Raw genomic sequence first — 24,433 nt, forward strand, 5'->3', positions numbered from 1 at the left:
TGAGAGGGCAGCTGGTAATTATGATTGAAGACTGTTGACGGCATCGCTCCTTGTTTTCTTGAGCTTTTATATTGTATATTGTAAACTATCCTAAAGTAGCAGTTCTAAAGTCTAATGACTGAAATCTTGGTGTTCCTCTGGTTTTCTCTTTAGCTGTGTTATAGTGTTTGGGACTGACAGGCGTGACTCTCGAATTGTTGTGTTAATTACAGGGTTGTGTGCCATTCAGAATTGGGTTGACTGAGAATGCTTTTTACATTCCCGTTCAATTCCTGAATATTAATTAATTTAAACTGAGGTTGCAAATCGATACGATAAGCATTTCAAATTTGAAGGTAAGGTAGAAAATTTAAGCTGGGTTTCCACTTCAGGAACATGTCACAGGAACTAGGAACTTTGGGGTGGTACTCTGTGTGTTTCGACCACAGGAACCAGAGTCTAAATGAAGTTCTGGGTAAAGACTTCCCCCTCAGAAAGTCCCTGCTTGCGAGATATAATTTTTTCAAAGTTCAGGAACTTAAGGGGAGGGGACTTGGGCGCTGAACATGCTGATTGGTTGAGTTCATGCCGCATTTCGATTGGTTGACTCCACACAGCATTTCATTAAAAAATCTGTTGCGGTGCGTGCTTTCCTACGTCACCGGACTAATTTGCTTAACCTTCACGGTACTTTAGACCGCGGTGGAAACAGAAAGCAATAGGTCTTGGGGGGGAAAAAAGTTCCTGGAACAAATTGTTCTAGGTAATTTCGGTGGAAACGCAGCTTTAGTAACACTTTATTTTAATGGCCTTTCACACCTACCTTGTTTGTCCAGACTTTCGGACTTTTCAGTTTGGTCCGAATCAAAATTACAGGTGTGAAACCTATCCCGGACCACGGTCCGGACCAAACAGATAAAATTTGGTCTGACGAAAAGAGGTAGTCTCGGTCAGGATCAAACTGAACAAAGGTAGAGAAAGGACTTTCAGACCTTTTACAGGAATTTCCGGTGGTTCCTGCATAGCCGAAAAAACAGAAGGTGGCAGGAAAAATGAGCCCTGGTAGCACATGGGGAGAGGAGAAAACGAGGTTTTTAAATGAAGTATGGTCTGGTGACATAATAAGAAGTCAACTGGAAAAAACGCACAAAAATGCAGACTCTTTCCAAATATAGTTGCAACGATATGCATCTGTTCATTCATGTTGTCAAAGTTACCCGCCGAATTGACAACACGCTGACGTCAGACGCACATCCATTTACAAACCAATCAATGTCAATATGCAGCCCACATAGATGATGACGACAGGACACAACGTATGTCCTGTCTTCATGTCGTATGTCACGTAAAGTTCTTTAGTGCGCTCACATAATTGCTGTGTGAAACCAAACCAAAACTTTCTGAAGGTATAAAATATATCAAAACGTGGACTTTGGTTCGGACCTTGGTGCGGACTTTCAGGTGTGAAATCGCCCTTAGTAAACTGCTTAATATACTATGCTAACACTTTATTTTGATGGTCCCCCAACAGACATTCTACTGACTATAAGTAAATTTGCAAGTACGTGTCAACTTATTCTACTAACCCTACCAGTCTAATACTCAAATGAAAGTTTGTTGACATGTAATGAAAGTTAGTTGACATGCGCAATGTTACTTTTAGACAGAATATTTAAAGGCGTCCATCAAAATATAGGGTAACCGAAAAATTCTAATAAATTGAAATTCAAAGAAATCCCCTTAACTGACGCTTGCAGCTAAAAAAGTTTCACTACTGTTCAAAAGTTTGGGGGAGTGGCATAGCGGGCAGGCGTGTTGGGGGACCCTGCAATAAACGTATTCTTCTGCTGTGTGCATGGGATTTCTCTAACTGAGTTGGATTAACTGTAGCTCTGCTTGCAGTAGAAGCATCACCACGCTGTAATGGGAAAGACTCATGCTACTGCTGTGAGAGATGGTTGAGCCCTGATGGAGAGTCTACTCATCTGCTACACGCTCTAAATGAGGGGGCAAAACCTGTACTTGCTGCACTGTCATTAATCACAAATGTTGACCGAGGATTACATTGAATGCCTGGACAGCACCTGCCATAATATTTCCACATTATATGTAGTCTTGCATTGTGATTGGTGCACCATATTTGTTTAGGCTGCATCTGGGTGTTTTTAATACCATATTCTCTTTCTCTCTTTCTGTTTCCTACACTGACATCCGCCTAAACAAATACTCATCTTCTCACTTGTATTCCTCGTTCTGAAAAATCCATTTGTCTTTCAATCCTACAGGGAATTGTAAAACGCAGTGCCTTGCCTTGGAGCAAATTCCAAATCTACTAAGACACAAAAGAGTGTAATTGAATGGCTTGAAAAAATATTACTGAATTCTAGAGCTCACTCATACACATGGTCTGTTTTGAAAAGTAGTTGTACTTGTACTGATTTACTGCATTCAGGCTTTATTTTTGTATTCATGAGAGTTCGGATTCATTTTTGCCAATGACAATAGGGTAAAAAGATGAAGATGTAGCCATGCTTAAAGGAATAGTTCACCCCAATTTGAAGGTCCAAAAAGGACATGATATAGCTGTGTGTGTGTGTGTGTGTGTGTGTGTGTGTGTGTGTGTGTGTGTGTGTGTGTGTGTGTGTGTGTGTGTGTGTGTGTGTGTGTGTGTGTGTGTGTGTGTGTGTGTGTGTGTGTGTGTGTGTGTGTGTGTGTGTGTGTGTTTCAGGATTCTAAAATGTACACCCAAAATGTACAATAATACACCCAAAACTTTTGAACAATTGTGTAGCTCAAGTCACATGGACCACTTGCATGATACTTTTATGTCACTTTTTGTCCTTTATGGTGTCTGGCAGAAATAATCTCTACTTTTTTGTATGTAAGAAGGCAGATTTTACAGTTGTTCTGTAAAATAAAATGTTGTGTTTCGTAGAGATAAAAAAACTTAATTAATGACAAAAATGGAAATATAAGAATCCTAGAAAAATATATCAAGAGTGAATTGTTGCCTTTTGTGTATTGTCTATACACTCCATGAGCAGTATAATAGTCATGAATAGAATTTTGATATTCATGCAAATTTCCCCATCAATACTGGAATTTCCTGATATAATGTGGCATGAGCTGACATCACTATCATAAAATGATTGGTTGACAGATGTTAGATGATTAGAAAAGGAATAGGTTTGCCTTGATACACATTACATTTACTGTCTAACATTAGCTGTTTAGTTTCTCCAAATGCAGTCTGCTATTTTCTGTTCTGATTTCTTAGTACCTCACATTATTCTCTCATTTCCCCATACTGTTAAAAAAAACCAATCTGATAAGTCAGCAAGAGTTCATTCTCTTCGTCCACACGACTTTTTGAAACCGCTTGAGCTTGCCTTTTTGTTTTTGTGTTAGTGGTGCTGAAATGGAAATGTTTGAATGTTTTGCTGAGAGTCACTGCATTCTTAGTGGAAAACAACAATGTCAAATTCAGCTCACACATGCTCCATATTGTCTAGTTTGTCCATGGCTCACTGTCAGTTCTTCTGAATTCACAAAAGAAATGCAAATACAGGGGTCCTTACTTCTAATGTACAACCTCTGGTGTAGAGCTGCAATTTTGTTTTATTAAAATTAAAAAGTAATATTTTCACATATTAGAACCCAGAACCCTTTGAACTGAACAACTTCACAATCAATGATGAATTCACAATCAATTGATGATCCTCGCATTAATTCATTGGCTTACAAAATCCCAGGATAGACTGTGACAGATAAATATGTTTGAAGTTCCTTTGAACACTTGAATTGAAGTGGAGCCGTGGAATCAAGGTGGTACCACACTCCCGCAGAATCAATCACAAGAACCATCCTCTGTTTTTTAAGAAGCCTGACTGCTCCAATTTTGATGTCTGCTGATTGTAGCAAAACGGAAGACTTGTTAAAATAAGATAAATACAACTACAGCGCTAACCACATATTCATATTTAAAAAATAACATATTAATGTATTGTTTACTGTAAACATTTTTTACTGAAATTAAACAACCATCACAATTTGGTGAACAGCAACATCAACAATATTTAGCTCATGTAGTCTGTTTTAGCTAGGTTAGCATCCTAGAATTGATGGTTAACACCTGTTTAACACATACATTCAATATGTCAGCAACTAGTCATTTTTTGCAACAAACCTCTGCTTTTTGCACAAGCTCCAATCTCCTCCCGAAGATCCCGAAAAAAGCCCGTTGGTGCCTCCATGACAATACATCACTCAGAGAAGCTGTCAATCACAACTGTCAACTATGATGTCACATCCCCGTTTTTATAGCATCAAATAACTAACTAAAACCAAACTTATTTAAAATATGAACTCTTGAACTTGCATCAGTGTGATAAAACTGCCTAAAATGAAAGAAACCATCTTTGAGACTGACAGAGACTGAAATTGTTGAATAAAGTGGTTTTAAAATATATATATATATATATATATATATATATATATATATATATATATATATATATATATATATTATTTATTCTCGTCGCTTCATAACATTTAAGGTTAAACCACTATTACATGGACATTACATGGACTATTTTAATAATGTATTTACTACCTTTCTGGGCCTTGAAAATGGTAATTGAGCTGTTGTCTATAGGGGGTCAGAAAGCTCTCGGATTTCATCAAAAATATCTTAATTTGTGTTCCGAAGATGAACAAAGGTCTTGCATGTTTGGAATGACATGAGGGTTTTTTATTAATGACAGAAGTTTCGTTTTTGGGCAAACTATCACTTTAACTCAGCTGTGTAAAGATGTCTTTTAAATGCCATTTCATAAGTACTTCTCTGCCACCTTTGCAGTGTAAATTTGACAACAGACAAGTTAAGGTTGTTCTGTTTCTGCTCAAAATTCAGTGTAAAGATGCAATGCCGCATTAAAAGCCAGTATAAATTGTGCTTGCTCTGACCCAACTCATCTCCGAATATCAAAGTATAGAGTTATGATTGCTGTGTAAATGCCTTTATGCCACCTCTGAGCAGCATTACACAGTCTGTGTTAAATCCCACTTCAGAAGCATGTGTCACCTTTGCAGTGTAAATTTGGCAACTGAAAAGTTAAGACAGCTCTGTTTCTGCTCAAAATTCGAATACATATCTGATCTCTGGATAAATACATAAAAAGTGACTCATGTATTTGTGCTATGGTGTATATACTCTCAGATCCTCTCTCTCTCATAACTGTTCCACAGAAGTATTCCCCTGAAATCACTCATGAATGCAGAGAGTGTGCCATACAGAATGAGTCTGACATTAAATGAGGGTTGCTAAAGGTGCACCAGCTCTACACTGCTGTTATCCACTATATGAGCTGAGAGCAACACAATGAATAAGAGACATTACCGACTAATTTGGTGAATTAGCTTTAAATGAGAGCACAGCGCTGAAATGTAAAATTGCCGCTTGCGAGGCGAGAGGCATGTTTGTCTTGCGTGCAAGCTGGTTATAATTCCCAGGATCTTTAATTGCATAATCATTTGAGATATCCCAACCCATGCACTCATTTGTTTTGCCGCAGCTTGATTGTGTTTTTCACTTGTGTGCATCTCTGTGCATCGCTGTAATTAAAATAACTGAAAAAACATTTTAGAATTCACTAACTTGATCATGGGAAGGAGATCAAATCAATCAATATTCAGTGCAATTTTATTGAGGAAGCTACTTTAAAACTAGCATGTCAGCCTGTTATAAATTAAAGTTGTTAAAGTACTGTAAAGGTAGTCTTTTCGCTGTAAGCTAGCAATACAAAACTACACTGAAGCCCCCTATGGAAGAAATCTGTTAAATAAATTAATACATTTCACCTTGGTTAATTGTTGCTTTTTGGAATGAAATTAGCTGCTCTCACTCTACAGAAAAATTTATTTAACTTAAAAGCATAACTACTTTACCTTGCTAGTGCTGACGCTTTTCTTGGAAATCTGATTTTAACATTTTCCTTATCTTTCTCATTTAAAGGCTAGTCGCTGTCAGCTTTATTAGCAGGTGGCCTTGGTTAACCAAAAAGGTCAGGGTATAGTTCCACTGAAAAGCAAATGAAGAGACTTTACCATTAATTAGACCAACAGAAGTGTTTGGCACCTGGCTCTATTATTCCTCTCACGCTGTTGAAAAACTGAGAAATGATATATGCAGATCTTTCAACAGCTATCCTATAATGACTGAATGCTGTTGAGTCTTGGCTGTAGAGATAATTAAATTCAAACTAGATGTTACGTTGAGTAGTTTTTAGTTGAAAAGAAGCCTTCATAATGGACTGCCGTGTTTGGTTGGCCTTTCTGCTGAGAGGCTCGTAGGAACAGCTGTTAATTCTCACCGTCATTAAAATCTTAATTTCAAAACTAAGTGAAACTATCAGGAGATGCGTGCTTAAAGTAGCACAAAGCCTATCAAGATCATTCTAAAACGTGTTGTGAAGCTAAGAGTCAGATTGTAAAGCCATCTCAGCTCTCGCCTTGGGCAGTACAGCGATTTCAGTCGTATTAGATGCTCATCAGATTCTCTGAAGAGTCGGAGCTGATAGATGGGGCTCATAAATTGAATTGGGGTTTGGGGTTTATTTGTTATCCTTGTCCCGCTCCAGGTGTGTGTTTGCTTGTATGTTATGAGAAAGGTGACATTTCAGAGCCAGAAAACGTAGCATTTTTAGGCATTATATGCATGCTCCTGTTTTGGCTCATTTTCCATGCAACTTAGCTTATATCTTTCACAGTGAAGACAATACAAGAATGTATTCAAGAATGTAATCAAGCTCAGTGCAGAGTTATTTTAGTATTATTTATATACTATTATGGTATTTATTAATATTTTGAATTAAAATAGATTTTGTTTTCCTGTTTTCAGTTTTCATTTTCATGATGTTAAATTGTATATGCTTTTGTCATTTTTATCTTTTATTACACATTTGTTATACATTTATTACAGATATTAGTTGATATTTAAAAATCAACTAATATATGTAATACATGTGAATAAATAAATATATATATATATATATATATATATATATATATATATATATATATATATATACATTTCTATTTTTTGTTTACGTTTTTTAAGTGTAATTGTTTTACTGGAAGCTTGTTTCCACCACAGAATAAAAAAATGTAGCCTGAAAGATAATTGTGACTTTTTATCTCTCAATGCTTGTTTACATCTAGCAAGTGCGAGAAAAAATGTCAGAATTGTGCAATATAAATTCGGAAATTGCGAGCATTAAGTCAGAATAAAGTCTTTCATCTTATTTTATTTATATTATACCAAAAATTATCTTTAATAGTTTTAGTTTTGGTTTTAATATCTTAATATCTTAATATTTAATATGTTTTAATAGTAGCACAAAAATCATCATACTAAAAAAAACAAAATGCAAAAGCCTCCTTTAAAAATGGGTATTACCTATTTGCACATGTGGCTATTTGTGCAATTGTAATTCCTATATAGAGATCTTAGCAAAACATGGCCTTTGAGAATATTTTTGCTACAAAAAACTTTTTGAGCCTTGAATTAAACCTGGACTGAATACTGACTGTTAGCTGAAAATGTGCAAAACCATGACTTTTGATTTGCTGTGCTATCTTTTTTATCCAAAGTACTCACAAACAAATAAAGAGATCAGATATATTGCCCTAAAGAGGCTGTGTGTGTGGGGGTTGGTGCTGGTTTCGACTTAAACTGGCGAACTGGTTTGGACTTGGTTCATGGTCAGGTCATACCAGGAGCAGCTCTGTATTTATTCTCTTTTCACTTTAAATAATGATGCATCTGTGTTACCTTTGGACCAGCCTGATTTATAAAACCTCCATTTAAGTGTCTGCAGTACTGTTTGTTGTTTTATTGGAATTTTATTTGTCACAGAAAGTGACATTCACACTGGTAATGTGGCATCTGAGAAAACTTGTATAACCCATAAGTTATACAAGATCCAACTCATTTTTTAAGTCAGCTTAATGTAATCTAAGTTGAAATTACTTTAACATTCAAGTTGATTGTGCTTGAAAATATAGGGCAGCAACTTTTTTTACAGTGTAGAAATATATTTTAATGGCTGATGTTGACACCTACTGAACAAATTTACTGGGAAAAGAAATAAATCAAGCCGATATCAATCACACTTTGTCTCCCTTTGTTTCTCAGAGGTCTATCAGCTTAGCCTTCCCGAAGACCAAAAGCTGAGCGTCACCACGGTAACGGTGGGTCAGAGCGCTGTTCTCACGTGTGCCATCACTGGAGACCAGCTGCCGCCAATCATCTGGAGACGCAACAACCATGTCCTCAACATGCTGGAGCTGAAGGACATTAACGTGAGTGACATGCGCCTTTTCCCTAAATTTGTCTCCTTCACACTCTGCTTTTACTCATCAAGCGTGTGTGTGCATGAGCCATCTGGAAAGTTTTGCAATCATTTACCTTTTTAAAGCTGATGAAAAGTGAGCGGCAACATTTTCAAGCCAATAAATTGCTTGACACACAAGTGCAAACGTACATTCAACAGCGACCTTGTTTTGAAAATGATACGACATGGTGTGAGATCATTCCATGTTCAATCTAATCTACTTTGCCTCTCTCAATGTGCTTTCTGCTCAGTTTAGCTTTTAACGTAATGGCGTTTGGACTGAAACATTCAACAAAGAGATCGAGGTCAGGTGAGATTTCACAAAAGAAACCTATAAATAACACTAAAAGAGCTCAAATGAAGTTTTCAGATGTTCCACAGTTGTGCCATGCTCCAAATTGAGATATGAGTGATGTTTTAAATGCTCGCACTGTAACGCATCATCACTTAACGTGGCTACAACTCAATAGAAAGCACATTAGTGTAAATGAGAATTGAGAGAGAAAATACTCAAGAGAAACTAAATGGGTTTGGTAGTCAGTTATGATGCTTGATTAAGCCAATATGAAATGAAGTAATTTAAGAAAAAATAGTTAACAAAAGAATTTAACAGATGTACTTAAATAAATCAAAGCAGTATAGAGAACATGTTATGTCTCTCGTGGGATATGTTACCGGCTAGAAATTACGTTTGTCTAACATAAATGAGTACAAATTCATTAAACGCAGTGTTATATATTTATGAATAAATATATGTGCAGTCTACCAGAGAAAATGTTTTTGTTTTTTTTCCTTTAATACATTTTTGGGGGGGGGGGTTGTATTCCCAACACACTACAGTTTATCCTACAATATATTATTATTATTTTATTTTATTTTTTAGATGTAAAAATACACAAAAGAAATATTATTTTTAGTGCTATATTATGTAGAAGAACTCTTTTCATGCTTCTGTATGGTACACTGTATTTTTATTTCTATTACTGTGCATATATTTGATCAGCCAAAAGCCGTTCACTGGGGTATTTATTCAATTGAGTCAACACGTGCCTCTGTTTCATCCTCGATACATTAAAAGTTTATGAGGCCTTTAAATGAGGAAGGAGTCCGTGGCTGCCAAGATCCATCTCTAGAACCTTCGCCCTGCAGTCCCTTCCACAATATCAGCCAGACGGGACATACACACTCACACAAGATGGTAGCATCTACATGAATAATCTACAGCCTCAGAGGGAAGCTTGTTTAAATGTCAGCAGCTTTACAGACAATCCTTTAGGACAGCAAAGCTGCCTGACCTAGACCTGAAGACTCTCGTAGGCAGAAAAACATTCACAAACCGTTGGGGAGCAATTAATGTCATCATGTCTGACACAACCGTCCCACGTGAAGCCATGTTGTATGAACATTTTATTTTATTTTATTCTATTTTTTATATTATAATGCATTTCTTTCTTTCTTGTGTCTACTTTTTAGTCTTCTTTCAGATAGAACCTCATATATACAAGTATAGTTGGGGCTATATTGTTAAGTTCAGTAAATTTTATTTTTATTGTTATAAATGTTTGATTTGATTTTAATCATTATGCATTTCTTTTTTTCTTGTGTCAACTTTTTAGTCTGCCTTCAGAGAACCTAATTTTTAGAGTTGTTTTTTTTTGTGTGTGTGTTTTGTTTTTGTTTTGTTTCAATTCGTTTCCTTTCGTTTTGGTCTTCTGTCAGATAGAACCCCATTCTCCAAATATAATTGAGGTTATATTGTTAAGTTCAGTGAATTTTATTTTTTTTATAAATATTTTATTTTATGCATTTCTTTCTTTCTTGTGTCTACTTTTTAGTCTGCCATCAGATAGAACCTCATTAATACAAGTATAGTTAGAGGTAATATCGTTAAGATCAGCGAATTTCGACTTCATGTAAGGAAGCATCTAGTGCACGTTAATGTGATAAAATGAGGGCGCTTGCTAAGCGTTGCATCATGGGTCGCTACTAAGTCCACCACATGGCCATTATAAAACGGCTCCCTGAATACATAAAACAAAAGAAGAGGATTTAAAGACTAAAGTAGAAACTGTGGGGAAAACTTTACTAAGGATTAGCAAGAAGAACCGTTTGAGCTAGCATATGGTCTCAAACTGTTGAATATAATGGCCTTTAAAGGTGAATGAAAAAATTAAAAAACACTGCACAAGTAGATGTCTAATTATTAGAAAGTGACAGTTGTTTCCAATGCAACAGAAATCTGATAACCAGCAGTTCACTATCTCTGTATGTTGACTTTCTCTTTTGCACCTAAAATGGTTTTTGAAACTGAAACGTTGTTTCAATTGATTTCCTTTCTGCAGATCCCCTCTCAGGTTGGTTCATGTTTTTGGGTTTGCATGGCTGTAAGCTGCTAGAGTCTGAAAACCCTAAAGCTAATCAGTTCTAACACCACAATTGACCCTTGGTGACTCACAAATCTGAAGACTGGGTTACGGTGCCTGCACTATTGAGCTGGTTCAGAGTCAAGGGAAATGAAGGAGCGGATGGTTTGCACTCTTCAATGCCTCTTCAAGACATCCTATTTCTCTGTTCATTTACCATGAGCTTTATGATGCCATATCCTAGACTTATATTATGCAGTGGTTTGCTGTATGTCATATCCCTTATATAGCATACTGTACATCAGTTTTGGGGAAATGCTTTAACTTTCCAATCTTCAAGCTACCAGTCAAGCTTTAGTAAAATTAGTTACACTACAAGTTACTAACAAAATTTGTATTTATGCATTTTTGTATTAAACTGATAAATGCAAACCTAAATACAGTTATAGTATACATACAGAATCAATCAGGGAATCAAATAAATCATCTGAATGAATTCACATAAATGAATCACACTTCCCAACAGAACTTAAGAGTATGGGGTTTGAGAGCGTGTTTGATTATTGCCTCAGTTTGTTAGGTTTTAAAGCTGCATGCACAATATAATGTGACATAAAACCAGCTATGTACCATCATGCTACACTGGCACTCATTGGTAAGTTGCTCATTAAGTAGAAATACATATTCACATTGTACATATTCATTGTGGTTTTGTGTGCATACATGCGAGTGTCCATGTATATTCAATCTAACTGCGTAGTTCTGGCTTTATCTGGATTCTGCTGCATAATCAAATCAAAATTTACATATTTAATCAGAACCATCTGAATCACCCTTGAAGGAATACTTTCATGTTCCTGGGCATCGGGATGTCAGGAAAGGCCAGTTGACCTTGTAAAAACACTGGCGTTTGAATTTATTAGCTTCATGGGGTTTTGTTTGGACATTGATGCCATTTCTCTTCAGCCTTTGTCGTCTCTGATGCTGCTTGTTGCTGAACGCACTGATTCTTCTTTTTTTCTATTCTTATCATTAGACTTTCAAATGACTTGGTACGATCTGATTTCGTTTCATATTCAGAGGCTCCTCTGATTTGCCTCTTTATAAAGCACTTTTTTTTACTGTACTGCGGTTTTCACTCAATAAGAGCACATTGTGACGAAAAGGGCTTGTTTATTTGTTGATTTTCACGATCAAGGTCGTGGCCTGTAGTGAGCAGTTTTGCATCCTTATTAGTGCATATTAACAGCCAAACTGCCGTTCTTCATTGATTGTTCTATTACAAGTAGGCTATGTCTAACGGCCAGTTACGGCCCCCAGCTTGTCTATTAAAATATATCATATGTGGCCCGTTACTGTAGTAACGCTAACTGAAATCATGAGATTGTGGCAGAAATGTGGGATATTCATATAAAAATGTATTATATTATTAAACCACTGCGCAATGTGACGTCAGAGTGACGTCTTTTCTATGTAATTTTTGGACGTCCAATTTCGGTCCACTGAAGGGGTTGTTTTTGTAATGACAGGCGACGTCTTTATATGACGTCTTTGGCACGTCTAATATTGAGGTCGGTGGGACCAAATATGGTCGTTTGTGGACGTCTTTTCAACATCAAATTTAGTATCTTCTATAACTGTAGTCCCATGTTTCAAGAGGGTAGAGGACGTTTTCTGTACCATGTATTTACATTATGCATTTGGCAGACGCTTTTATCCACAGTGACTTACATTGCATTACACATTTACATTCCTACTTTCCCTGGGAATCGAACCCATGATCTATGCTTTGCACTAGGTGGCCGTTACACATGTGCCAACGCTCCACTGTTAGAGCTACAGCATTACATGGAGAAAAATGGAGTTTTTGGAAAATTATCTTAAATAATTATAAATAATCTGTATTCATATGTATTAATCATGTTGATAACAACAATGTTGATATTTGTAAATAAAAAAAAATATTGCATATGCATATAAATTTCCTGCACCTGTAATAGACGTCCAAATGAGGTCCAAAAAAATTACCCAGTTCAACGGTCAAATGTTGAACGTCAACATGACGTCCAAGTTGGGTCATGGTTGGACGTCCAAATAGTGGACCTAGTTTGGACTTCGAATAGATGTCCAGAATTGGTCATGGACCGACGGACCTAATATAGACATGATCTGCAAGTCTATCCGACGTTTAGTGGGAAGGTAGACATGTAGGCTATTAAAGGACTATTGATATAGGCCAAATTACATGAATTTTTGTTATAAGCTAGTAGTTTTTGAGCATTTGAATTTATACTAAATTTGTTTGTAGAATAAGTATACCATATAAAGCCATTCCATAGAAACCATATAGTTACTTTTTTGATACCACTGGTTTCAAATATTTATATGTATAATTATCTTTATTTCAATTGAATCATATAATTGACAGCCCTAATAATTTTTTAGTGGAGTTTAGACGCATGTTTTATACCTTCTGCATAAATACTCATGAATAAATAAATATTTCTCTCTTTCTCTCATTTTTAAAGAGATAGTTCACCCAAAAATAATACTCACTCGCATGAAATGAATATGTATGTATATACATATTCATCGTCAGTGTTACAGTAACACTGACGATGTGTCCAGGTTGCACCACAAGGTGTATTCAAGTACTAAGCCAGCATGGCATCGCCATTGACTTCCAGGAAAAGGCTGGATGACGACCTCGAAAGTGTGGTGACTGCTGGAGAGACAGTGGACAGCGCGGAGAGACGGCAACCGGGGCAGGGCGGGTTAGCACCCCAAACTGCAGCTCCCGAGAGGGAGCACCCAAAACACGCTACGGAAAACCCTAAGGAGAAATACCCCCAGGGGCGCCCGAGAGGGGGGGAGAATGAGCGCCCCGAACGGACTGTTTTTCTGGAAACGACTAATGCAAATGGACAATCGACTACGAGTGCAGTCTGCAAATGTGGCAAGGTCTTCAAAAACACGACTGGTCTAAAAATACACCAGACCAAGATGGGCTGCCTAAGGAAGCTTGTGACGCAACGCACAGTGCCAGTACTCAGTATAGCACCTGGTGAGACGGAGGAGGAACCAGGCCCGGATACATACCACAGTGCCCAGAGCCTCCAAGCACCACAAGCTACACCCCAAAGCAGACCATCAGAGCGGTGTCGGTTTTTGTGGCCTGCTGCCAACAAAGAGTCAGTGTGGCGACAGTTTGATGAAGATGTTGATGCAGCCCTTGAAGTAACAGCCAAGGGTGGTGTGGACCAGAGGCTCCGAACCATGAGCACGTTCATAACCAGCATCGCTTCAGAAAGGTTTGGCGCCAAGGAACAGCGCGCCACCAAGACGTCTACTGCGGCACCAATTCCGAACCGACGAGAGGTCAAGATTACCCAACACAGACAAGAGCTGAGGTCACTCAGGAGACAGTACCGGAAGGCAAGCGAGGAGGAGAAGGTAGCCCTGGCAGAACTTAGGGGTGTGGTAAGGAAAAGGCTAATCACCCTTCGGCGGGTTGAGTGGCACAGGAAGAGGGGCAAGGAGAGGGCCCGTAGGCGCAGTGCCTTCATTGCAGATCCATTCGGTTTTACAAGGAAGCTGCTGGGAGAGAAACGCAGTGGTCAACTCTCATGTCCTGAGGAGGATATCAACCGCTATATCCGTAACACCTATAGCGATGGCATGAGGGAGCACGACCTTGGTCACTGTGCAGCCCTTATTTGTCCACCTGAACCTAGCACCCTCTTTAACATCAACGAACCCACCCTGAAGGAAGTCAAAGAGGTTATCAAATCGGCCAGAACATCATCAGCACCGGGCCCAAGTGGAGTTCCATACAAGGTCTTCAAACATTGCCCCAGGCTTCTGGAACGTCTTTGGAAGATTCTAAGAACCATCTGGAGAAGAGGGAAAGTACCTCAGCAGTGGAGATATGCAGAAGGCGTGTGGATTCCCAAGGAGGAGAATGCAAGTAACATCGAGCAGTTTAGGACAATCTCCCTCCTCAGTGTTGAATGCAAAATCTACTTCAAGATTGTTTCCAATCGTCTGATGGGGTTTCTCCTTAAGAACACCTACATAGACACCTCGGTGCAGAAAGGAGGAATCCCAGGGGTCCCAGGGTGTATTGAACACACAGGGGTGGTGACACAGCTGATCAGGGAGGCACGAGAGGGCAAAGGGGACTTGGCAGTGCTGTGGCTGGACCTTGCCAATGCTTATGGATCGATACCACATCGATTGGTGGAATTGGCCCTGAGCAGATACCACGTCCCAGAGAAGATTCGAAATCTCATCCTTGACTATTATAACAACTTCAGTCTTAGGGTGTCCTCTGGGACTTCAATATCGGAGTGGCATCGTCTGGAGAAGGGCATCATTACAGGCTGCACAATCTCTGTGACTCTGTTTGCACTGGCCATGAATATGCTCGTGAAGTCTGCAGAAGTGGAATGTAGAGGTCCACTGTCCAGATCTGGCACCCGACAACCCCCGATTAGAGCATTCATGGACGATCTCACGGTCACCACAACCACAGTGCCCGGATGCAGGTGGCTTCTGCGAGGCCTCGAACAGCTCATCACTTGGGCAAGAATGAGCTTCAAGCCCGCGAAATCCAGGTCCTTGGTCTTGAGGAAAGGAAAAGTAGCTGATCAGTTCCGCTTCATGTTGGGAGACACCAGAATTCCATCAGTGTCAGAAAAGCCAGTGAAGAGCCTGGGCAAGCTCTTCACTCACAACCTGAAGGACACCGCTGCACGGAAGGGAACCAGCGATGACTTCGACACATGGCTCTCGGCAGTGGATAAGTCAGGGCTTCCTGGTAGGTTTAAGGCCTGGATCTATCAACATGGCATCCTCCCTCGTCTCCTCTGGCCACTGCTGATATACGAAGTCCCAATTACCACCGTGGAGGGCTTTGAGCGGAAGGTCAGCCGATTTCTGCGCAGGTGGCTGGGCCTGCCACGGAGCCTAAGCAGCGTTGCTTTCTTTGGCCATAACACCAAGCTACAGCTTCCCTTTAGCAGTCTGGCAGAGGAGTTCAAGGTCACCCGAGCCAGAGAAGTCCTGCTCTACCGAGACTCAGTTGACACCAAGGTCTCTTCAGCAGGGGTAGAGGTCAGAACAGGAAGGAAGTGGCGCACCCAGGATGCAGTGGAACGGGCGGAGGCAAGGCTGCGGCATAGCACCCTGGTGGGTACGGTGGCTACTGGGCGGGCCGGGCTTGGTAGCAATCCCAAGCCATGCTACAGCAAAGCCAGAGGAAAGGAGAAGCGGAAGCTTATCCAGGAGGAGGTACGAGCCGAGGTTGAGGAAGCTCGCTTCAGCAGAGTGGTGGGCATGTCCAAGCAGGGGGCCTGGACAAAGTGGGAGCAAACAGCTGGCCGTAAGATCACTTGGGCAGAACTCTGGAAGGCGGAACCACACCATTTCAAGTTCTTGGTCCAGTCAGTGTATGATGTCCTTCCTAGCCCTGCCAACCTGTTCACCTGGGGCCTGGTGGACTCACCTGCTTGCCAACTCTGCCAGAAAAGGGGATCATTAGAGCATATCCTCAGCTGCTGCTCAGAAGCCTTGGGAGATGGGCGTTATCGTTGGCGCCATGACCAGATCCTGAAGGCAGTAGCAGACGCCATCTGCACTGGAATTAACATTAGCAAGCAGCATCATCCAACCAAGTCTGCAATTGCCTTTGTTCGAGCAGGAGAGAAGCCTCAGCCCCCTAGAAAGACCCAAGGGGGCGTCCTCGCAACAGCAAGAGACTGGCACCTCCTGGTGGACCTGGGGACTCAATTGAGGTTCCCAGAAACCATTGCAGTTACATCACTACGACCGGACATGGTCTTGATGTCCGCAGCAAGTAAGCAGGTGGTGTTACTGGAACTAACGGTCCCCTGGGAAGATAGAATGGAGGAAGCCCAGGAAAGAAAGAGGGCCAAGTATGCTGATCTGGTAGCGGAGTGTCGGAGGAATGGGTGGAAGGCCCGCTGTGAGCCTGTTGAAGTGGGCTGTAGGGGCTTCGCAGGCCAGTCTCTACACCGGGTCCTGGGACTCTTAGGGATTTGCGGACTGCACAGGCAAAGAGCCATCAAGAACATCCTGGAAGCCGCTGAAAAGGCAGCACGGTGGCTCTGGTTAAGGAGGGGGGACGCGTGGCGTAGAGCGCTACCTGGACACAAGTCGGGGCTTGATCACCCCCGGCTGGGTCGCCCGGGTGAGGGTGTCTGATGTAAGACCCGAAACACCCTATGACCCCGGGAGTATCACTGACGATGTGTCCAGGTTGCACCACAAGGTGTATTCAAGTACTATATATATATATATATATATATATATATATATATATATATATATATGTATCCATGCAAGGAAAGTCGATGGGGTCAGATGTCATTTTGAAAAAATCATCTTTTGTGTTCTGCAAAAGAAAAAAAAAGTCATACACAAAATTAGAAGAAAGGGAGGTTGAGTAAATGATGCCAAAATTCAGATTTTTTGGATGAACTGTTCCTTTAAGTTTGTTGTTTTTCTCAGAAGCAGTGTGTTGAGAATAAATGGGGTGTGTAGCGCTTTAATGACGGCCTGCAGCAGAGCTGATGCAAATGTCCGCTGCAATCTGCTCCTATTGATTACCTTGTTTTTTAACTGTGCCCATTCTCCTTTTCTTTCTTTCTCTCTCTCTCTCTCTCAGTCCCTCTGTATTTTCTTTTCACTATGTCACAGAACAGTTTCACTGCAAGCTGCTCTCTTTTCTCTCTGCAATCCAGTATCTGGATGCTTGATTGCACTCCCACTTTTTTATTTGCAGATATACATGTATGCATTCAAACTAACGTTGGTTATAGTAGTTCACTCTGGCACTTCCAGCTCTGGGCTGCTGTTTGCAATTGTGTGTCATAATCTCTCACTCTTTAAGGTCATGTTGATGTAATTTTGTGTATTTTTAACAGGATTTCGGAGATGATGGTTCACTGTACATTACCAAGGTGACCACTACACATATGGGCAACTACACCTGCCATGCAGACGGCTACGAGCAGCTATTCCAAACACACATCCTGCAGGTTAATGGTATGTAATATACAAGCATATTCACTAGTGTGATGAACAGTCAGAATCAAGTATTCGAGAGAGCATGAATTTAATCCAAAATTTAATATGCACTGTTCTGTACAGTAGCTTGTGCAATGTATATGTTCATAGCAAACACTGATAGTGAGTACTTGACAACAAGAATTATCATCTCACATGTTATACTGTAGGAGGCACGTTATATACCAAATGTTACACACTTTAATAATCACTAAATAAGTGAAAAGTAATAGCTGAAATATGTTGATCCACAAGTATGTAAAATGAATAGCTGAAATATGTTGATGAAGTTCACACCAAGGACGATAACTATGGTGATAGTAAAAATATAGTTCTAAAAATCGTTCTACATATAAAAGAATAGCAGAGTCCACACCACACCTACAAAGGCACAGAGAAACGGTATAGTTGGAATCACTTTAAAAACAATGACAGCCAATCAAAATGTTATCATCCGCTGTTGTTGAAGCTAAGTTGTTGTTATAGTTATCTTTACATTTATCATTCTTAGTATGTACGGACCTTTATATCTGTATTTTCAATCATTTTTTTTAGCAATGAACAGTATATCAAATGAAATGCATACACTTATTCTATATTTATGAAATAATATTTATAAAATGAATAATAATAATAATAATAATTAACAATATTTTTTTTATTTTATTAAATATTAGCTGTTACATTTTACTTACAGTAATTATTACAGCATTAATTATTATAATTATTATATTTTTTACTTATATTTATTTAGAGTTAATGCAATTTATACATAATAAATCATATAATAAATTATTATTATTAAATAATACTGTTGTTAACAGAGTACTCAGAATATGGTCCATAACACAGAGAGATTAAAAAGCAGGGGGACAATTAAAAATGTTTTTTTATGATTGGAAATAGTGTATTTTGCATCTTTCTTGTTCTCTGCGGATACTCTACGTTTTTCACCATTCCTTGATCTCCTGCTACCTTTTCCCTTGTTGTTTCTCATTGACACATGGAACACGTGGCAATCAAATGGCCCTAAATGATAACATCACAATGTAATTGAATGAAAAACAATTGAATTTGCCTCCGGAGCCGTTGCCTAGCAATTAATCGTGGTCAGAGCTGGGAGAAAATGAGAAATTAATTAAGGGATGTGACACGTTCCTTTTTTGTGTTTTGAGCCACAAGGGCACTAGTGCTCCCCTCTACCTAATTATGCTTCCTGATGACCAAGAGCAATGGAATATTGCTTGTTTTTTTTTTTACAGTCCACTGTCAGTTTGCTAATTTATTTTACTGTTATTGCATCTGTGTAGATTAATTTCAAGCAAAAACAATTTTTAATTAATTTCCTGCACGGCACACGTAAATGACGGCTAACCTTTTGGCTTTAAATTGTTGTCCTTAGCGCCTTTTTCATTGAGAATAATGATAATATAATGTTGTTGCTTTATTTTTAAGGCAGGGTTTCGCTTGATGGTTAACCAAGGTTAAAAAATCAGGCAAAAAAAGAGAAACAATAATAACCATCTCTGTGATGTAGTATGTATCCATTGTGTGAGTGGGTGTCATTTTTCGTTATTTGTTTAAGAGCAGTGTTAGCTGTGAAAATGAAAGGGGTCGGACAGGTTCACAGAGACCCGCTGAGTCTCCGAGATGGTGAAATGGAGAGGAAACTCTAATTGAGGACACTGAAAGCTCATCAGCACCGACGCACATACAAAAGTACTAGAAAAACACACAATTCTCTGTGCCGCATGTAATGGACATGTCCGCACACCAAGAGAGACAAAGACAAACATAAACTAATAAATCTGACTCTCAATTTCACGGAGGAACAAATACACACAGAGAATTTATCCGGTCCAGTGATGGCGGACTTACACACTACCGAGCCAAAACACTTGCTTATTCTCACAGAAAATCAACACTGATGAAAACAAAGAAAACGAGGGCAGAGAAATAAAAGGAGTGAGATTGGAGGAGACGAGGGGCCATGAGAATTTTGTGATAGAGCTGTCAGCTTTGATGTGTTTCACACAGGGGACTATCTCGAGTCGATCCCCAGGTTATAAAATACACACAAAGACAGATAAAGGTACACACACACACACACATACACACACACAGAAAGAAAAGTCATTTCGTAGGGATTTTATATCATTTCTAGTTTAAGCTTAGTAAAGAATTAGAACGAGAGAGTGCTGTTTATATTCTAGTTTCATTTAACCAAAATTCCTTCACTTGGTTTTTCTAATGTAATTCTCTAGCTATAATATATATATATATATATATATATATATATATATATATATATATATATATATATATATATATATATATATATATATCAGTTAAAATAAAATAAAATAAAATATATATATATATATTTTTTTTTTTTTTTATGATAAATAATGGGATAATTCACCCAAAAATGAATCGCCTCATTATTTTCTTACTGTCATGTTTTTTTTTCCCCAAAATGAGGGTTTTTGAAGATTATCCTTTGTATTTTTCTCCATCTAATTAAAGTATTAAATATACAAGCATATTCACGCTTACTTAATGACAAATTAGAATCAAGTATTTAAGAGCATTTAACTGACATTCAAGAATGACTGTTGAATTCAAGGAAGCATCTGCTTTATCCTGTTGTTTTTTCAAAATTAGTGTTTTGAAGATTGTCCTTGTAATTTACATTATATTTTTTCCATATATTACAACTGAAAGGAAACCAGATCTGTCAAGCTGTAAAAATAACGTTGACACACATCCATATAACTTTTTAAGTACATTACAGAGTTTTGATGGAATATTTGAAGAATAATGACTTCAGGAAATAATACAATTTGTTTATTATTACTCCGGTTTGTTCCTCACACAAATCTATTTTAATGGCTTAATACCACTTTTCAGAACACAAAGCAGCACTTTTCTTGTAATATTAATATTGAAATAGGGTAAAATGTTTATTTTAAACTTCTTTCTCAAAATTAGTATTACACTGTAGATATGATTGTGTGTTTTCCTGCATTTCCTTCATGCTTCATGGCTTTGTTTTCACACGGTTTACTGTTTATCTAAATCTGCTCATTAGCAATGAGCTGATCTTGGAACACCACAAGGACCTGAGCTCGCGATTTTTACACTAAATGATTTCTGCTTTTCAATCGTGAGTTGAACTCCACAGTCCCAGGGAGCTAAATGCTCTGATTCCACTCACTGTGCCTTGAAGCTAAGCATTTCATTAAATCAACCCCCTTGCATGCTACAAAATTGGTCACCCTGCCAGCACTGTCCAAACATTTCCTCTCATTTCTCCCATTTCCTCACTTATAGAGTTCTAAATAAAGTAAACGGTAAATAAGCAAAATTATATGTACTTTCTTGTAGAATGAAAAAAACTCTTATTTCACCATTCAGACCATTTAGTAGTGCTGGGTCCAAGTCTACCTTTATCGAGTCCGAGTCGAGTCTTTAACAATCGAGTCCGAGTCCAAGTCCGAGTCCAAAGAGGGCCGAGTCTGACTTGAGTCCGAGTCCTTAACATCCGAGTCCGAGTTGAGTCCGGCCGAGTCCACAAAGATTTAAATGATTTGAAATTGACCTTTCACAAAGACACACCCCTCTAAGTTACTGTTGCTACGTTCAACAAGCCATTCTGCTCTCTCTCCACATGTTCTCACACAGTGAAAAATATATTGCGGAGCAAAGAGGACATTGACAATGCGCCAACATACAATTCAGAGCAGCATACTTTTGTTATAAAATAAAGTCTCATCTTTCAATTTTTTATAATTATTATGAAATTCAAACAATAAATACTGTTTTGTGGTGCTTTAGTGTAGGCCTCAGTTCAAGCAGCAAATGAACAGAAAATCTCTTCTAGTTATAGCACGAATTAAACATGAATGAAAATCAGAAACTGCAAAAAGAAATCAATACACACCATTTTTCAAGTTCAAGTCCACTGACTTTAATCTACTAACTGGTTTGGTTTGTTTGTTGGACAAAAATGGCTGGTATCTGCATTATGATTGGTCAGATCGCCTGTCATGTAAACTTATGACTAAAGTGTAAATGTAACAAAAATCATAAAATTATTAGACGCCAAAATGTTGCTATGGTTATCACTTTCTCATGTTGCTATGGTACAATGTCAATCATTGCAATTTCAAGACTGACAGGTAAATTTAGCGGATTCACTCCCACTTTTAAATGCATTTATCACTTTATAATTTACAGTGAGAACGTAACCACTGGTCCTCTTGAAGCACAAAAAACAAAACTATTATTTAGATTGTCAATAGCGCTCCCTTTAAGCCATCACTTACTTACCGCGTTCTGCACTCTCCCAAAAACTCTCATCATAAACACTGAAGTTGTCCACACTGCACAGTGAATCTCTCATTTATATCGCAATTATACCCCAACTCTACCATTTAGGGCTGTGTTTCCCAAAAGCATTGAATACATAAGCAGATTATAAAACAATGATCTCTACGATCAACTTGGCTCACAATGCTTTGGGGAAACTCAGGCCAGAATGTGGACTGTTTGTTCATTCATTATCTTTGCTTACACTTTGTCCTTTCCTCTGTATTATTATTTTTTTTCATAGTGCCCCCTGTTATCCGAGTGTATCCAGAGAGCCAGGCACGCGAGCCGGGGGTCACAGCCAGTCTGCGGTGCTACGCTGAGGGCATCCCTGACCCACAACTCTCATGGCTGAAGAACGGCATGGACATCACCACGAAACTCTCCAAACAACTCACACTTCAGGGTACAAACAAATATGTACAAAAAAATATACTTTTTATGCTTTATGATTGTGATGTGGCAAATGGCACAGATATAACACTTCACATTTAAGGATACAAGCATTTAAACATGCCCTATCTATATGACAATTATGAATGTCAATCTTAAAGATTTACACCATTTGAATTCTTGTTCCTTTCATTTAAACAATCGTTTAGTGCTATTAAGGAATATTTGTGGGAAAATGCAATTCCACTGCCAAATGATAAGAGAAAAATCTAACAAGAGTCATTAGCCACTTTCTCACCATCGAGCCAAACCATTCTCATTGCTAAACCATTCCATTTCGTGCTGATCTGGCCCAGCCTGAACGGATATGGTTCCATGTTCCAGTGTGGGGCTGATAACAAACCTCTCTGGAATGTAATACAAATGTGCCAGTCGTTGCCTTCGAAAGGCAAGACTTTAGAGACGGTATGAGATGTAAATAGCGACCTCATTGTGGAAGATGATCATGTATTTCTTTTAATTTGACTATTAACTTGTGTTTACTTCGCTCATATAGTGCACTTTGCTGTAAATAAACTGTTAGCCAGGCAATAGATAAGCGACCAATCCTGAGTGGCGAGGTCACGTTACGCATTCTACCGGGCTGAAACACAGAATTCCTGGCCGAGAACTGGCTGTAATCGTGCCGTGCTGAACCAAGCTCAAATGGAAATATAACTGGAACTTTTCCTTACCATTCTTAGCAGTGTTCAGCATGACGGTTAAAGGGGTGGCTATCCATTCCATAATCAGACTGATCTGTTTGATTTCATAGGTTCAGTAACAGTTAACATGGTGTTAAATAAGTAGTGAAGGAAAATCTGGCTAAATATTTTAGTATAGTATTCTGCATAAACAGAAGAATGCATGTGTGAGAACCGTTAACAGAACATGTTTTTATCAATGCAAGCAGTTCTGGAATTCAGGGAAGTCCCAACCCTAATGGCAGTAGAGTCGTCTGTTCTCAACAAAAGCCTTTACACTAGCTGATTTCACCTTGGAAAAAAGTGCCTATATCTTTATGCAAGCAGACATTGATCTGAAGGAGCTTTATTTAGCCGTGATGCCTGCTGGTTTCACTGTAGGAGTGATTGACGTGTTTGTCATAATCTAGATCTTTACTCAATCCCACAAATCCCCCCTGTGGGGCCTCTCATCAACAAACGTTCCTCAAGTCAGCTAAAGCTAACATGACAACTTGAGAACACTATAAATGTTTCAGCCGTTAGCAAACACATTTTCATGATCCCATTAGAGGAACTTGCATAAATGGAGCCATTTCTTTCACAAGTGATTTAGAGAGGTGATGGAGGAAAAGTTCACTTCAGTTCTTCCTTTGTTCTTTCTTTCCTTTCCAGCTAACGGGAGCGAGGTGCACATCAGTAACGTTCACTTCGAGGACACCGGCGCCTATACCTGCATCGCGCGGAACGAGGCGGGTGTGGACGAGGACATCTCCTCGCTATTCGTGGAGGACTCCGCTCGGAAAACGTGTATGTATAAGTCATGATGTGCAGTCCATCCCTCCCTATGATGGAACTTCACTTCCTGTTTCTTTGCATTATTCATCAGGCTGAACATTAATAGTTCATAAACTTCAGATAACTTCAGATAATAATAGTACCAGAAGGAGAGAAAATAATGGAAGAAGAGTCCCAGTGGCCTGATTTTTCAATATTTCTCAGTAGGTTTATGGTGCTATGCATTGAAATAAATGGAAAATAAGATTTGTTATAAGATTATCTGAAGGAATTTCGTATTGAACTTTGAATACAGATTTAGCAAGCCATTAACTCATAATTAGAA

The 24,433-nt window shown here is 38.8% G+C and overlaps 1 protein-coding gene across 2 annotated transcripts in view; it reads left to right on the forward strand.

Moving 5' to 3' along the window:
• The window catches only part of fstl5 (follistatin-like 5), a 173,642-nt gene that overhangs the window by 116,549 nt on the left and 32,660 nt on the right, over positions 1-24,433 (forward strand). For both annotated transcript variants that reach the window (XM_077247697.1, XM_077247698.1), the window contains exons 7-10: positions 8,174-8,340; positions 17,683-17,803; positions 22,440-22,601; positions 23,986-24,120. In XM_077247697.1, coding sequence (XP_077103812.1) covers positions 8,174-8,340; positions 17,683-17,803; positions 22,440-22,601; positions 23,986-24,120 — 585 coding nt within the window. The remainder of the gene's footprint in view (positions 1-8,173; positions 8,341-17,682; positions 17,804-22,439; positions 22,602-23,985; positions 24,121-24,433) is intronic.

This window comes from Siphateles boraxobius, unplaced genomic scaffold, assembly GCF_051911475.1.
Source record: "Siphateles boraxobius isolate OS27281-9 unplaced genomic scaffold, OSU_SipBor_1 3, whole genome shotgun sequence".
Classification (NCBI taxonomy): Eukaryota; Metazoa; Chordata; class Actinopteri; order Cypriniformes; family Leuciscidae; genus Siphateles; species Siphateles boraxobius.